Source organism: Clupea harengus, unplaced genomic scaffold (genome assembly GCF_900700415.2).
Source record: "Clupea harengus unplaced genomic scaffold, Ch_v2.0.2, whole genome shotgun sequence".
Taxonomy (NCBI): Eukaryota; Metazoa; Chordata; class Actinopteri; order Clupeiformes; family Clupeidae; genus Clupea; species Clupea harengus.
In genome coordinates this window covers 91,047-108,876 of record NW_024879662.1, presented here as the reverse complement: position 1 = coordinate 108,876, position 17,830 = coordinate 91,047, and the positions used below count along the sequence as shown (strand labels likewise).

General features: G+C 42.5%; 1 protein-coding gene and 1 pseudogene across 1 annotated transcript; one reads left to right on the top strand and one right to left on the bottom strand.

Moving 5' to 3' along the window:
• Nucleotides 1-394: 394 nt before the first annotated feature.
• On the top strand, nucleotides 395-7,597 carry LOC122129500 (BCL2/adenovirus E1B 19 kDa protein-interacting protein 2-like). The gene is made up of 7 exons (XM_042704422.1): nucleotides 395-527; nucleotides 1,004-1,086; nucleotides 1,552-1,728; nucleotides 4,955-5,137; nucleotides 5,989-6,091; nucleotides 6,400-6,531; nucleotides 7,507-7,597. The coding sequence occupies exons 1-7, from the start codon at nucleotides 478-480 to the stop codon at nucleotides 7,595-7,597; spliced, it is 819 nt and encodes a 272-aa protein (XP_042560356.1). The 5' UTR covers nucleotides 395-477.
• Nucleotides 7,598-16,017: 8,420 nt separating this feature from the next.
• LOC122129499 lies at nucleotides 16,018-17,083 on the bottom strand (annotated as a pseudogene).
• Nucleotides 17,084-17,830: the final 747 nt, after the last annotated feature.

The window sequence follows — 17,830 nt, the reverse complement described above, 5'->3', positions numbered from 1 at the left end:
GTGTGTCGTTTGACCAAGCCCAAGTCCAGCCTAAGAGTCTCCTAATAATAATAATATAATATATAATTCATTTAATTTGTAATGCACTCTTCATTCAGAAGAATCTCAGAGTGCACTCCTGCAATGAGTAGGCCAACACAGACTCCACAAGACAGAACAGATGAAGGTTTTTACACATGTTCGGCTTATGATTTCTCTTCAAAGATGCTGTCATCATCCGAAAAGTCTAGTACTCGTTATCACTGCAGGCTCTGCTGTATGATGTAAGGATGTTGTCTCTAGTAGGCCATGGTCATTTGAGGGTATTATATTTTTTTTCTTTGCATGTGACTCAAAAAGCTGCCATAACATGGTCATGATGTTGACCGCTGACCCCTCGTTCTGTAAGTTGAGATGGATAACCTGCCCTCTCTCTCTCTCTGTCTTGGCAGTCTGGAACGCCAGGAATCTGTTGCCACCACGGAGGCCCGGCTGAGGATGGAGGGGGTGGAGCTGAAGGAAGAGTGGCAGGACGAGGACTTTCCCAGGTAATGAGCCTCACCCATTCACTCACTCAGCATGCATAATGGCCAAATTAAAGGTGAGCCTAGTCTTGGACACGTAAGTTCCCTGTGTAGGCTAGCGTGGACTTCATCTTGGTTAACAGGAGTTGTGTATTTTTTAATAAATGATCATCCTAGGTGTTTGCTGTTCATGGGTCTTTCAACGTAACCTTGTTGACCACCAGACATTTGGGATGTAAACTACTGAATGTTCATATATGTATCACACACATATTATATTCAGTCATTCTGGTGTATGTCCACCTGCTAGGCTTTTTCGGTAAAAGTGAACTGAAGCTTTACACTTACCTTTACAGTAGGAGAAAAGCACCGGCTCAGCGAAGAAATAAAAGCATAGGAGTAGTCTTTCTCTCTCTCTTTATCTTTCCCCCTTTCTCTCTTTCTGTCTCTCTCACCACATCCACTCTCGGGTTTTGTAAGAAATTATTGTGTGTTGGCAGACCTCTACCTGAGGAAGAGGAGGAAGAGGACATTGAGCTCAGTGACGAGCTATTCACTGGCGCATCAGGAGATGGAGAACCTGGTAAGACTCACCCACCAGTTCACACTGAAGAAGACTTAAAGCAGTAAGGAGATTTGGTCTAAAACTAGGGAGATAATTACCTAGACACGTATGCAGAAAATGTGCAAACACTAACACTGTAGTTGGTACTCAGAAAAGCTTGCTAGCATGCTAACATGTGTTATTTGGCACCATAGTTGCTGATGTTGTGCTGTTAAAGCTTTTCTTACATTGTTGCGGGGTGTTCCGTCCCAGACCAAAAAAACGATGTAGTGCATAGCCTGGGCGGCTGGTGGGAATGACTGGTCGGTTTATCTGTCCTTCACATGACCATCATCTGATTTTGAAGTTGTTGCCAATTAAAGCATACCTCAAAAAGTGGCAAAGTGGCTGCATGCTGATGCTTTGACATAATTCATCTGGGACATAAATTCTTCCTGGTGTTGAGTCACCAGGCATTCAAACTATGCCTCCATGCTGTTGCAGCGGCACAACCCTACGGCACCAAGAAGGCCAAGAAGAAGCTGCCGGCCCCTGACATCAGCCTGAATCTGGACCGAAGCGACAGCTCGGTCCTCTCCGACGAGCTGGACAACAGCACCGAACTGGACCTGGACGACTTGGACACGCCCTCAGACAACAGCAACGAGTTCGAGTGGGAAGGTAAGAGAGGATCTGCTTGATGTTGTGCGCACACGTTGCCAGTCTCCTGCAGATGGTGGTACCAGTCTGCTTGATGTTGTGCGGACACGTTGCCAGTCTCCTGCAGATGGTGGTACCAGTCTGCTTGATGTTGTGCGCACACGTTGCCAGTCTCCTGCAGATGGTGGTGCCAGTCTGCTTGATGTTGAGCGCACAAGGTGTCAGTCTCCTGCAGATGGTGGACTTAAAGTCTGCATAAGAAAAGATAATTTCTGCACACACAATGTCCATCTATTGGGTTATTGTATGCATTTATGCAGCTCCAACATCTTTGCTTCAGGATGTTTCTCTAAGCACATGTATACAGCTATGCAAATTTTTGCATAAGTCATGTTATGCATTTGGTACAGACACAGATCTTTGCTTATAGTTTTCTGCTTATAGTTGTTAGTAGAATGCAATTCCTTTTGTAGGTCTTTTAGATGGCTTTCTGGAGTCCGACCATGATCCGACCATGATCAGACCATGACCAAGGACCCCAAAAGCACAGCCCCTCACTGTTGTCGTGTAATGGATTTACAGTATTTCATTGGATCCTGGTCGCTTCTGTCTATGCCTACACAATTCAAGAGACAACAACAACACAACAGATTTTGGATGATGTCCAAGTCAGCTTACACAGGCACAATAGGCAGCTTTCCCCCTAACTGGTGATAGATAGATAGATAGTAGATAGATGGATACTTTATTAATCCCGAGGGAAATTAAGGAGTTGAAGTTAAATGCTTCAGTAGTTAATGTTTTCCCATGACAAATGACTGGCATCGCCCCCCTCCACAGAGTAGATTGAAGCGTATGAAAGTGTGCCCGCATACAGGCATTGCCTTAGTACCTGACAAAAGAACACTTAGAGGTAGTGTATCTTTTCCACTGTGTCACGCAATTCTGCCTGTTGCACTCTGGTCAGGTCAATCTGGTTTATAGATTGGCTGCAGTCTTTCAACTTCACGTTAAGTTTCCCTTCATCTCACACCAGGGGTACTGGTGACCTCACTCTGGAGTAGTAAAACTGTGTGTGTGTGTGTGTGTGTGTGTGTGTGTGTGTGTGTGTGTGTGTGCGTGTGCGTGCGCACACGTGTGTGTCTGTCTCACTGTGTGTGTGTGTGTGTGTGTGTTCTTTTGTGTTTCTCTTCTTCCACTGCTTCCCTCTCTCTGTGGCCTGGAAGGGAAGGGTTGTTTCTCCTCAGTGCTTGTGAACAGGCGCTGTGCCTCCAGCGTGTCGTGGTAAGGTCTCTGACAGTCTCACTCTCCCTCCCCGCCATCGCCTCTCCTTCCGCCCGCGCACATCAACGACGTCCTCCACCGTTTTCATTTCAGATTGGTTTATTTCTTTTTTTCTCCTGTGTATGGTTTGGCTCGGCCAAAACAAATCAAGCCTTGTGTTCCTCTGTGGTTTCAAATTTTGTGATGCTTTCAACTTTGTTTTTATTCTCTGTTATGTGTACGTCTCTGTTACGTTCATTTGGGACTCTGATGGTTTTGCATGTTTTTCACATACCTCCTATTCAAATCACTGATACACCAGAATGTTTGGTCTTAATATTCCAAATGAGATTCTAATATGTTCCTTTTTAAATGATTTGTTCAGCATTGGTGTCTTCCACATCACATACTGTATGCTTGCATATCAACGCAGGTTTTGCTTTCCAGCATGTATTACATCAGCCCCAGTGCAGTCCGGTGGACTCCTCCCCATAGTATGAGATCAGCCCCAGTGCAGTCCAGTGCACTCCTCCCCATAGTATTACATCAGCCCCAGTGCAGTCCAGTGGACTCCTCCCCATAGTATTACATCAGCCCCAGTGCAGTCCAGTGGACTCCTCCCATAGTATTACATCAGCCCAGTGCAGTCCAGTGGACTCCTCCCCATAGTATGAGATCAGCCCCAGTGCAGCCCAGTCTACTCCTCCCATACTTGTACAGTTTGGGTTATGACGTTATAGTTAATCTGCCTGTGAAATCAGACGGGATTATTACTTTCTGATTCTGAATCAAATTTGTGACGTTTTGTGTACTTTTTTTTTTTTTTTTAAGATTTATTTTTGGGCTTTTGTGCGTTTAATCGATAGTGCAGTGAAGAGTGGGACAGGAAATGAGAGGGAGAAGAGCTGGGAGTGGACAGGAGAAATGACATCGGGCCGGATTCAAACCCGTGTCCTCCATGGGCGTCAAGCCCGAATGTGGTCGGGGCTACTGCTTGCGCCACAGTGCCCCCCTTTTGTGTACTTTTTGGTGAAGATAAACGTGTGCTGCATGCTAAGTGTGTCCTGCCATGGCGATCAGTTTGGCAGTTATGTGATGAGCGAGTTGATCAGAAGGGCATTTGGGCTTCAATCTGTTCTGGGAGAGATATGTGCATACTCTGGTACAGACTGAAGTGTTTGTTAGTGGCAATGAAAGATTTTAGACTGATTTGGCTTTATTATAGCGATCATACACTCTCCATTTTGTAAAGGTAATGTCTTTTAAGATGGTTTCAGAATACACTTAAAAGATTAGTATTGATGACGTTGGGCCTTTTAAGATGGTTTCAGAATACACTTAAAAGATTAGTATTGATGCCGTTGGGCCTTTTTAAGATGGTTTCAGAATACACTTAGATTAGTGTTGGTGACATTGAAAACATCAAAAAGCTTGCATCAACGATTGACCTGTTTGTTAGTGACTTTCAGTCGGTGAAAGTGGAATATATGCTGCTTAGACAGGGTTTATCAGGACATCAGCTCTAAAGGCACTTCAGTGAGGTGGGGTTTCTTGATGGTTCACACACAAAGCACAAATGCTTTGAACTGAAAACTAACCTCTCTCTCTGTCTTTTCGTTCTCTTCCTCTGTGTCTCGCTTTCTTCATCTTGCTTGTTTGTTTCCCCTCGCTCTCCCCCTCTTGTTCTTTCTTTGTTTTCTCTCTCTCTCTCATTTTCTCTGTGTCTCTTATTCTATTTCTCTCTCCCGCTTTCTCTCTCTCTCTCTTTCTCTCATCCCTCCCTCGTTCTCTCTCACTCCCCTTGTCCTCCTGCTCTTGCTCTCCCTTGCTCTCTCTTTTTCTCTCTCTCCCTCATCTCTCACTCCTCTGTCCTCCTCCTCTCCTTCTCACTGTCTCCCTCTTTCTCTCTCTCTCTCTCTCTCTCTCTCCCATGCTCTCTCTTTCTCTCTCTCTTTTCCTCGCTCTCTCTTTCCTCTCTTGTCAGACGACCTTCCGAAGCCGAAGAGCACGGACCTCCTGCGGAAGGGCGTGGAGTCAGTGGAGGAGTACTCCGTGTTTGAGGAGCGGGAGGAGGGCCGACGCTGGAGGGTCTTCCGAATCGGGGACCAGGAGCACCGCGTCGACATGAAGGCCATCGAGCCCTACAAGAGAGTCATCAGCCACGGGGGTACGCAGGACCACCCTGTTGTTTCCATGGCAGCAGTCACAATAGTTTTCCACAGTCAACGTTTCCATGGCAGCAATCACAATAGTTTTCCACAGTCAACGTTTCCATGGCAGCAATCAGAATAGTTTGAACACTCAACGTCTCCATCGTTTGAAGCCCAGTTGCTAATGAAAGCCACGGGGGGCTAAGACTGAAGGGGCAGAGATTTGGGCGCTCAAAGCTTCCCTAGTCGCATGATAAGAACTCATCTTGACGGACCCAGATGAAAGCGTTTGCGTTACATCTGTAGGCCTATCTCGCTGGACAGGCTCACTTTAATGTCCAGAACTCTTCTGGGCTTTGAGGTTTGAACGGTTGGTGGATTGAATATGTGTTGTTGGAAGTTAACATGACTGGAACAGCTCACGGTTGAAACAGCGCTATCATACAGCTGTCTTAGTCACTAATTCCCCACCACAGGGCAATGCCATTATCCTCCTCCTCCTGTCCTCCCTCCCTCTGCACCTCCTCCTCTCCCTCCTTTCCTCCCTCCCCCTGCATGGCTTGACACAAGCTTCACAGAGTTGGCCTAATGGTTAACTTGAGTAGCTGTTTAAGGCTGCGCCCTGTGTCCATCTGTCTGACTGATTCAACGGCTCTCTCTCTCTTAAATAGCAGCTGTTCCCTGTTATCTGCCTATGTGGGGAGGGATTGTATTGTGGTCCTAACAGGGTGTGTGTCACTGAAGCACACTCGTGGACCCGAGTTGGCTATCTGACTGGTCATCCATATGTTATTCAATGACAGGTTCATACAACAAGATGATTGCTTCTCATATATTCTGTTTGTCTCCCCTTCTCATTCTGTTGCAGGTTACTATGGTGACGGGTTGAACGCCATCATTGTTTTTGCGGTTTGCTACATGCCTGAGAGCAATCAGCCAAATTACCGATACATCATGGACAATCTCTTCAAGTAAGACTGGCACACGTCACATCCTTCTGTTTCCATGTAATCACCTAGTGCATCCATCTAATCCAACAAACTACGTAATGGAGGTTAAACAAAGAAGAATGCGGTTTACACCGACAAACTTGTGAATATTTGGACATTGGACGGTTGATTGACTACAGAAGTACTATGAAACAGCTTCCGTGAACTTGGATATGTTTAAAGCAAATTAAATGACCTCTTCCTGCTAAATGTAATGGCTACAGAACAGATTCAGCTGTAGTCGGATCAGCCCAGTTGACCCTTGACCTGTGTGTGTCCTCCCGGTGCAGGTATGTGATCGGCACTCTGGAGCTCCTGGTGGCTGAGAACTACATGATCGTTTACTTGAACGGAGCCACGTCTCGACGCAAGATGCCCAGCGTGGGCTGGCTCAGGAAGTGTTACCAGCAGATCGACCGGAGGTCAGTGTGGCAGCTTTCAGAAAGCGTTCAGAAAATATTTGAGCACTGTCTCTTCGTCTCTGTTTATTTCTCTCTTAAACATTTAGATACATTATGGGAGATTCTCTTTATTCAAATTGTCAAGCCATAATGTTCACATGCAGGCCCAAAGGCCTCTTTAGGCCTGGGCAGTAGAACAGAGGTTTGGCAAGCCAGATTCATGTTAAGAGAAATGTTAAATTCAGAATTGGGCCTAAGGATTTGTCAGACAAGATGTTTGTTTTCAAAGATAAATTGAGGCATTATATTAGGTTATAGAGATTTATTAATACAAAACATTTTTTAATTATAAATAATTGTTTTAATATTTATTTTGCTAGAATAGGTGGGGTAAGGTAACTTGCATGAAGTACTTATCACATATTTTGGTAGTTATTTGTAGGAGACTTTGAAGGAGCCTTTCCTACCTTACTAGACCTCTCTCCCACTCTCTCTCTCCCTCTCCCTCTCTCTCTCCTTCCCTTTCTCCCTCTCCTTCCCTCTCCCTCTTTTTCTCTCTCTCTCCTCTCCCTCTCTGTGCTGGACTAAACCACTCTGTACTCAGCTTTTAAAGGAAAAGTAGACAAAAATAGTAATTAAATAGTTACATATTAGTAATGCTTTGTAGTATATGTCATAGTACACAAGAGCTTGCATGGCCATCTTAATTGCTTATGGGGGACTTGCTCTTTGTAAGTTGTAAGGAGGGAGCCATGGAGATATGGAAGTGGATAACAGGAAATGGTCTAAAGGGCGAAGTTTGTTGTTCAGCCATAGAAGTGTGTAATTCTGTTCAGTCAATCAATCAATACCTTAATTTGCAGTATAAGTAAAACTCTCAACAGAAAACTCTTTTAATATTGTTTGTAGTTATTCAATGAAGGGTCAGTTGTCATCTAAGTGAAATGAGTACGGACTAACTCTCTTTTTTTTTTTACTCTCCTGTTCAAATGAAAGGTTACGGAAGAACTTGAAATCTTTGATAATCGTCCATCCTTCCTGGTTCATCCGCACACTTCTTGCTCTCACCAAACCGTTCATAAGGTAGCCATTTTGTCCATCCTGTTACAGCAAGCATTTACAATGAGGCCGCTAAATGAATTTTACATTATTTCACATCACATTAAGTCACATCATTCAAATTAACACTTCATACACACCATAACTGTTCTTTGTATGGTTTCACAGCACAAAAGTTTAGCCAAAAAATCAAGCTATGTGTTCAGACCTTACGGATCTGGGAGAGCTTTCTTCCCATGGAATATGTTCAATACCTGAGTGCATTAAACAGTAAGTGCCTCTACGTCACAAACTACACTCTGTGTCTCACCCTCTCTTAAAATATCTCTTAATGTCCTAAGTTAAACATGAATCCCCAGGGAAACGTTACGGTTAACCCTCAGATGCACTATTTATGCTAATAGTTTATTTGTATTATTAATTATTTATGATGTTTAAGATAGGGGACCTTTTCCACAGCCTGTTTAATTTAGATTTGATTTGATTGGTTTACTGTTCTTTAAACCTGTTATCCTGGTTGATTACCAACCATCCAGAAACTTTTCTTTTGACCTGTCAAAGCCCTTAATTGGACATGTGTGCTTATAGTGAATGTTTGGCTGGATGGCTGTTGGAACTGTCAACGAAATCGTCTTTTCCCTAGACCTCGTCTTCCTGCCCTTGCTACTAAAGGTTTGATGAAAGAATAAAAATAGGAAAAAGACATAAAAGGTACTATGTCTGCATCCTTCCAGGGCCTTGTTCACTGGTCCCACATAGGTCTTTTTCTGCATCGCACGGGAACTAACACTTCAATCATTGGTTGGCTTTGAGGACAGTCATTTTAAAAAAAGGAAACTAATTTGCACCCTCATGTTTAAATAACCAGTTTCCAAAGGGGTTCACTTGTTCCCGCCTTCTCACTTCGGCCAGCAGGTGCTAAGCCACACATGGTTTATCCATCACACGCAAGTCACAATTTCCTTTGGTTTGATTGACGAGGATGCATAATAAAGCTGTTGTCCAATGAACATGAAACAGCTTTTTGACCACATAACATCTGAGTCAACAAAGCTCCTTTTATGTCCAGAATGTAAAGTTCAGCCCTGTACCTGTAGTAGACAACTCCTACAAAGTTATGTGTTAGGATTAAATGGGGGATGATGGCGAGGACATCATCACAGTCATGTTGAGGCCTGGTCACAGCTTAGTGGCGAACATCAGCTGCCTGTGAGTTTTGCTGAGGGTCTGTGAAGGCTCCAGTCTCAAAGCTAACCAATGTGTGTGGATCGTAGGGAGACTGAGTAGCCCGCCACAGCGTCACACAGAAACAATCCAGTCCTTCACAGTGGTAATCCCACTACTTTTAGCCCCTAACCAAGCCCCACATGCGGACCCCCTCCTCCTGCCTCCTCCTCCTCCTCCACCCCCACCACCAACCCCTTCCCGTTTCCTAAACACACAACACTATAACTAACCTCTGCGGCTGAAGCAGTGCAAATACAAGGTCAATGTGTGGAGCATGTTGTGTTTTACATTCCTTTGCTGTTTCTGTAAATTCAACATGCTACTGCTCTTCCCCTAACACCCCCCATTAATACGTTATATGTAAAATACTGTATGTAGATAAATAAGTCATTAAATCATCGCCAGGTCATCATCATCATGCACACAGTCAGATAGTTGTGATTTGTTGTGATTGTGAAATGTTTGCTACAAATGCTGCAAGGTTGCAGTGTGACCCACTTTCCTGGTTAGCTTGCCAAGTGATGGATTACAGATTTTAACCGCACGACCTGCCTGTTTGCTGTTGCTCCGGCTGCACCTCCTCACTGCTACCATGCATGTGTCACTGTTGCACCTCCTCCTCCCTCCTCCTCCTGCAGCACAGCCCGGTCCAATCATGCACTATACAATCTTCTCTCCTGCAGCACTGCCCGGTCCAATCATGCACCATACAACTTTCTCTCACGTCGCTCCTCAGCTCTCATTATGTGGACCAAATAAGCTAAATGCAGCACGTTATTTTTGTACAACAGGGTGACTGGTTGACAGATATTATTTTTTATTTTTTTTGGTGTCACACGGTTCATGTTCATGTGATGTTAAAGGTTGAGCATAGGAGGGCGTTAACGTTATTTTATACATACATTTCATGACGAAGATAAGTCCATCAGTGGCAATACGTCAGTATCTGCCATCAGCTTCGGTAAAATATATATAGATACGTAATATATTTTTTTTAATGGTCATTTTGTCAATATTACCACCAGCATTGATGTACAGTAATATCGTTTAGTTTACAGGTCAAAAAACACATTAACAGTGGCATGCACAGGTTTGGGTGGCCTTGGTCAACATTTCTGTTCCTTATGATCTGATTTCCAAAAAGCATGAAGTTAAAGATGATGCATTTCTTTAATATTTTAGGCAAGATTACTTTTTTTTATTTACATTTTTTTTACAGGTTTAAAATAACAAAAAAGAAAAAATGCCAAAAAGCTTTTTATTTTTTTGACAGAGGGTGTGATGTTTGCTTCCAGAATTTCCTGGTATTTCATTTAATCCGTTCTTCCCTATACCAGTGAGGTGTTCCCTGTGCCACTGGCTGCAACACAAGCCCAAAGCATGATCCATCCACCTCCCTGCCACCTCCAACAGTTGGAGAGGTGTTCTTTTCATGAATTTCTGCTCCCTTTTTTCTCCAAACATACCTTTACTCATTACGGCCAGAAAGTTCAATTTTAACCTCATCAGTCCGCAGGACTTGTTTCCAGAGTGCATCAGGCTTGTTTCCAGAGTGCATCAGGCTTGTTTCCAGAGTGCATCAGGCTTGTTTCCAGAGTGCATCAGGCTTATTTCCAGAGTGCATCAGGCATTTTCCCAGAGTGCATCAGGCATTTTCCCAGAGTGCATCAGGCTTGTTTAAATGTTCTTCTGATGCTGGGTTTGGGTGGTGAGGACACAGGAAGGTTTTCTCCCTAATCACACTTCCATGAAGTTCATATATGTGTGCCGGTGTCACTGCACAGAACAGTGCACCAACCCTCCAGAGTGTGCTCAGTCTTCCTGAAGGTGTTCTGAAGTCAAACGGGGGGTTTTGATTGGACTTTCTAGCAATCCTACGAGCAGTTCTCTCCTCAACAGTTTCAGTTGATGTTACGGTCCTCTTTACGCTCCGGGTGGCGTAGTTCTTTTCTTTACTCGGTGCCTGCTCTTTTCTGTTTCGTTAATAGGTTTCTGGTACGACCTATATTCAGGGGTGGAGCCGTTCCCTTAATAAACCGTGTCGTCCTGCCGTGGATGAGGGCGCGTTATCCTGCCATTACCGCGTGGCCTCGCGCCCCGTTCTGAATGTCGAGACAGCATTCTACTTGTGTTAGCCTTTCAAGAGTTCTGTGTTGCGTTTGTTTGTAATAAATAACCCCCTAGACACGAGCCGCTTTGACTCTTGGTCATTCATGTTGCAGTCAGCGAGGCTGGCCGTAACAGTCGACTTCCACCGTTGCTGTTGACTGCAGTCCTTAGACAATTCAGGTCTGAGAAGACAGTTATCTGAGAGCTCAAATCTCTGAGAAGACAGTTATCTGAGAGCTCAAATCTCTTCTGGTCCCCAAACTTTTGCTCATTTCCTTTTTTCACTCCGAAATTGTACAAAACAAAATGTATCACTAATCTTGCTTAAAATGGTTGAAAACAATGTTTCATCTTTAACTTCATGCCTTTTGGAGATCAGTTCATCTTCTGCTCACTTAACTATTCACAGTAAACAGAACATTTGACCAGAGGTGCCTGAATGGTTACATGTGACTGTAGGGTTGAAGGAAAGATCAGTCAACCTCTCAATCTCTCAATAATGAATGAATGGCTTACACCAGAGCTTACAAAATTCAAGTCACACACACTTCGTCTTGACGGCCTGAATATGTCTCAGTGTAATGTAAACTTTAAGGAACATTTTAAAATGTATTAAAAAGCCCAAACCTTTGCTTGTCTCTGTAGGTGTGCACTACACTACACTCTTTAATGTGTTTGTTGTAGTTTAGTCTCTCTCTCTCTCTCTCTCTCTCCTTTCTTTCTTTCTTTCTTTCTCTCTCTCTCTCTCTCTCTCTCCACTCTAGTTCTAATCTGTGTGCTCAAAGCTGGTTGGCTGAGGCAGAGGCTGATGTTTACAAGAGGATAGATGAATGAACTATACAAACTTAACATAAAGCGTCTGATAATAAGAACACATACTAATGGAGTAGACTGATAATAACAACACATACACTAATGGAGTAGACCGCCATACTGTTTAGTCATAAAAAAAGTATTCAGGTCATTCTGTCTTTTCAACAGTTGGCACACGTATGCATGTAACCATATTCACCTTCACCCTTCATACATTGGATTTGTATTCTGTTGTATGTATCCTCACAACAATACCACATTCATCTGGACTAAAAAAACATTGACTACCCGAAATTCTTCTTTCTAAAATTAAAATTTGTTTTTCTTTCTTTTTGTGTCTTACCCTCATTGTTGATCTTCAGCTGTAATCCTGTTTTGATTTTGTCTGTTGCCAATGCTAGTTCTTTGATGTTATGCGTCTTAAAGCTTCAACCTGATACATACAAGTATCTGGTCTGGTATTATGAAAACATATCTGGTCTTTACACCGTGAAAGACGTCAAGCAGTGCTTTGAAACATACACAATATACCTGATATTCAGGAAAATCAGAATCACAGTGATCTGTCAGACCTTGGGTTGGGCATCTTTGTGTAACATTGGGGTTCATTGAAGAGGGGAACCGGGGACTTTGGGTTTTCCATGGCCTTTCCATGTCTGATCGTTAAACAGTGTTTTTTTTTTTTTTGTGCAGGATTGACCAGGATATGCACGGCAAGGTGGAGATGGCAGCCGCTGCGGTGCCTGAGTGAGACAGGGTGTGTGCAGGGCTCCTCACGTAGAACAACTAAAAAGAAAAGAAAAGAAAAAAAAGACAGAAGAATGTGCAACGCTACAGCCAGTGGCATTCAGGCTTGTTCTCATCTTGTTTCTGTGTTTTGTTTAGTTTTTTTTTTTTTTTTTTTTTTTGAAGACTCTTGAAGATCGAATAGAGATTTTGTCGACTTGTTGACTCCGGAGATGTGCCTTCTGAGACATCGCTGCCTGTTACGTTTGTGGACGTTTCCTGTACTGTGCGTAGTAATGCCAAACATCCAATCAATATTTTGAAATCTCAATTCTGTTGCAAGCAAGCAATTTTTATAACCTTTTTACATATGTAGTCGAACGTAGATATTTCTGTTGCCGTTGTCATAGTTACTGATGTATATTTAAGGCACTCCATTTCCAAATAGATGATGCATGTTCCTCATTACAGTTAAAATATATATTTATATTTCAAAAAAGTGATGAAAAAGGAGAGAGATTTAATATATTTTTACGGCTATTGATTTTAACAATATGTTTAGTTTGCTCACCATTGAGCTGAAAACAAACCTGTTGCTATTTTACTGCTGAATGGAGCTGGGAGGTGCATGAAACAAAACAACACAGGAGGTCTGTGGTGTGTCCTTTCGCCACCACATGCCCATGAATACAGTTAAAAGGAAGATAATACAGGAACAAATGTGATTAACCAGAATATGGAGCCTGTGGTGGGAGTAGAGCACCGCTCGATTGCTCTGATATGTGTTTCTAAATTGGTTGCCAAATGTAAAATGCCAAATGTATGTGTTGTGTAAATGTGTTTTACTGTAATTTGACAGAGGAGTAAGAGCAAGTAATTGTAACTACATAAGGAACGGAATCTGTCAAGTAAAATATGGCCTTAAAAAAAAAAAAAAATTGGTCTGCGTTGCACAGTCATTTTGGGGGGGCTGTATAAAGCAAAAGTGTGTTTTTCTTCCAAGCTTTTTTATGTATCAGCCTTATGAAATTCGTTTATTATATCTGATGAAGTCTTAGGTTGTCAAGACCCCTCTCTGGGATCTCCTATCATGCCGACCACATCAAAAACCTTTTCAATCGCCACAAACCTTGTTGAATCTTCACCAAATTTGGCCAATTTGATTTATCATGAGGGATCCGGTTAAAAACAAGTTATGGGTGGTTGCCATTTTGAAAGTCCAACATGGCCACCACAGAGACTTTGAAAAAAAAAAATTGAAAGATTGGTTTTGGGGTTTGTCACACTAACCTTTTTGAAAAAATCTATAGTTTATAAACTATAACAAATTTTGAACAAAGGTTGAAATCTGAACATACTCTATGGTATGTACATTCCAATTGCTGGAGGTCGTTGAAGGTTCGCGTTAGAGGAACATGATCTAGACTTGATCATCCCTACAGGGCCCTTAAGAAATTTAAGTTAACATTTCTCTCCAAACTCCCCTCTACATAGCCCCTAAAGTCCCGTAAAGAGATCTTTTTTTGATCTTGAGTGCCCAAGTTATTATCTTGTGGGAACAAGTTATTATTGTTGGAGCAAGATAATAACTTGTTCCCGCAAGATGCTGATGACAAATATCTCCATCTGAAGACTTTAGGGGCTCTGTACCCTTCCCTTTTCCCACTCTCACTTTGCAACACAAGTGCATTCTTACTTGCAGAAACACACGGTTACGATGTGAGGCTCATCCAAGTGAAGTGTTTTGTGTCAAGTCAAATGAATTATTCAGGAGGGCTGCTCTAAGGTGTGACACTTTTGTTACTTGTCTGACAAGAAACCTTGACCTTGTGTCTATCTGCTGCATAGCCTGTGTGCTTTGCCTCTGAAAACATTATTGAACAATTATGCCAGCTCAACACAAATACAATTATTATTGTGCATAATGTTCTTCAGGCAATCTCAGTTTTTTGCCGGTGTAACAGGCCATAGTATACCCCCAGTCCGGACTATACCTGGGGTTAAAAGGGGCCTAGGCTAGATTATACCCGGGTATATTATGGCCTAGGGCCAATTTATTTCTCCGGGGTTTAATGTGGGCTAGGCCAATTCATACCCCCTCAGGCCAGATTATACCCCCATGATATCAGTAGTGTTGAGTGATATAACACAAGAATTACTTACTTTTTCAACATTTATTGGGGGTTCAGCTTTGTCAGGTAAGTTAAGTGAGAAAGCTAACTGACTTAAATCTTAAACTCTAAAACATAGACCTTATTACTTCAACCATAAAACAGAAAAAATATTAGACTTCCACACAAAGATTATACGTCCTGAAACTTCAACTTCTAAGACTAGCGATATAATATAAATATAAATGTTACATATACAATATAAATGTTCAAAGTTAAACACTGATAACAACATCAAAACATCCACAAAGATCAAAGATTACTACAACACTTCACATAACGACCTCACATAACATAATCATCGACAGTTACTAGCTAATTTACCGTAGGCATAAATTACAGAGTTGTGCAGGTGGCCTCTTGAGGTTTGTTGTGTTCTTCCAACCTATTTTGAAGCCACACGGTTTCTCTCCTGTTATTGCAGTGGGTTGTGTTTATTTCTGCTCAAGTTATTTTTCTTCCAGTACCAGAGTCCAGAGTGCTTGAACTTCAGCCATCATCTAACGTTTGTTAGGACGTCTCTTGCATGTCTGGGCATCTCAGGGAGTGGAGGAGGATACAGAACCGAGGAACATTCAACCATTGATATTAAGAATGTACTGCACTAGGTACAGGGCAAGTTTAGAAAAAAATATTAATAAAATGTTGTATTGTCCGTTCGACCCATTCACAGTCAATGCGCTAGCATGTTCTGACAACACCGCCTACCTCTTTAGATTTTTGGAAAATGTTCCCCTTTATGTTAAATATATTTTTTAATGTCAAAATATTGGTTGGAGAAAATAGAAGGGGCTCAAAAAACTTGCCAAAAAGAAATACAAATATATACTATATAATAATATATATATATATATATATATATTTTTGCTTGCCGCAGTTTTTGGCGCCCCCTTCTAGGTGGCGCTCTAGGCAACTGCCTTTGTCGCCTATAGTCTGGCCTAGGCTATTTTACACCCCCGGGTATAGTTTGGCCTAGGACAGTTTATCCCCTCGGGTATACTCTGGCCTGGAGGGGTATAGTATGGCCTAGGCTATTTTACACTCCCGGGTATAGTTTGGCCTAGGACAGTTTATACCCGGGCTATACTCTGGCCTGGGCCAAAGTATACCCAGGTTTAATCTGGCCTGGGCCAAAGTATACCCAGGTTTAATCTGGGCGGGTGTTAATTTGGGCTGTTACACCTGTATGCTTGTGTCCTTTTGATGCATGACTGGGTCAGTGCAATCAGAACTTATACACAAGGATCTGCATCCAAAATCCTTACTGTACAAATTATATTTAAGAAATGTTTAACAATAATGTAATATATTTAACAAGGAAATAGTCATAAGGAAGGATTTCTCTAAAAGGTTATTCGTTTCAGGTATCGAATGACTGACTCACTGGTAGTATGATGTGCACAGTTCCAGTAATACGTACCCTAAGAATGAACAATTACCCTTTTATTTCGTAGTTCCTCAGCAAGTCACTGTAGTGATTGTCCAACTGACGTGTTCATGCGCAAATAATGTTCCAGGCATTTAAGTACAACATCATCAACTTCGGGGTCAAATTTGTTGGCGAGCAGATGGTGCTCGGCTTAGTATCCACTTGAGATCCCCAGCACCATACTCACATACTGCTTCTTCTATGCGTACCATCACACGGAGGATAGGTGCCCCTTTCCTTATGTCTCCTTCCAGATAACCCCACTTCACCAGACGGGCTATGGAGTTCATGTCCGTCATATCGTATTTGTTGTTGGGAGGGCTGGACCCTGGCATACCTGGCATGCGCTGAAGAGATGCTCTCGACAGCACAAAGTAAGCATTTCCAGAGAACATGGGTGTCCTGATGGGTTGATGGGTTTTTCTAATATTTGTCTGAACAATACCAGACTCAGTAATGTCGTAGTGATACTCCCAGCGAGCTTTCTTGGGTTCAGAAAGGCATCTCAGACTCCATGCTATTTCTTTTCCCTTTAGCACTTTAAGTATGTGCACCATCTCTGCATTTGTTTTGAATGGGAAGTCAGTTCCACAGGTATGATAAGATACCTCCAATGACAGTGAATCAAGCAGATCTTCCATGCAGTTTCAGGTCAGCTTAGGACTCGAGACCAAGAGGCATAAAACTATCGCTTCCAATTTACTCGCAACAAACACATTTGGAAAACAAGAAACAATGCTTCCACAGCCTTCATGAAGTTTTCTGGAGACTTCTTGTCCACATGCACACAGTACACATTCTGTGGTGTGTACACAGCTCTGAGGAGCCTCTCAAACATCTCGATGTTCTCATGGATCACCATGGAATAGGCAATAGGAAAGTCCCTCTCTTCTTCACTGAGGGCTACGGTTAGAAAGCCCCTGTCTTTGATGTAAGCACTGCAATCCTTTGTTGAATTGAGATAGAAAGACTCTGGCAAAGCAACATGTCTTCTCTTCTTCAGAAGTCTGCTGAGGTCCTCCTTATTGAGTCCTTTCATATCTCTCGAATGATTGCTGAGCATGCCTGTATTTCCCCCAGGTCCCCAGTCGGTACCTTCTGTTCCTCTGAAGACCTGTCTTTAGTTTTCTGTGTTTTGAGGTCTTCCATGAAATCAAAGTCAGACACATGCACATCAATATCATACACATAGTTTTCAGTGTCTTTTGTCTAAATTTTTTTCTTACCAGAGCCATTGTGCTTGAACTAAGTCAAACTGAAATGAAACTGCCCTACAGACAGTGCTGAATGCAAATGCACCTTAGGAAAGATGTCACCTGCCTCCCTTGCAAAGAATGAGTGAGGAGGAAGTGGCAAGGGTTTGACATATCAATGTCATTTAGGGTTGCTCTCTGTGTCAGTGACATGGCACGGCATGGCATGCCATATATAGTTTAGTTTCACTCTGAGTGGGTGTGTCTGTGTGTGTGTGTGTGTGTGTGTGTGTGTGTGTGTGTGGTGTGTGTGTGTGTGTGTGTGGGTTTCACATGAGTGCATGAGTGAGAGTCAGAAGGTGATATTTGCATACATTACAAACATCACTCTTTGTGTGTGTGTGTGTGTGTGTGTGTGTGTGTGGGTGCATGTGAGCGCAATTAAATGAGACTATACTCTTTTAGGTGTTAAGCTAAAGTCTCCAGATTATTATTGATGGAGATAATTTCCAAACACTGTTAATGACTTAAGAATATAATAATCAAGTGCCTTGTATTATTAATTACCTTATATGAATCATGTACTTATGTAA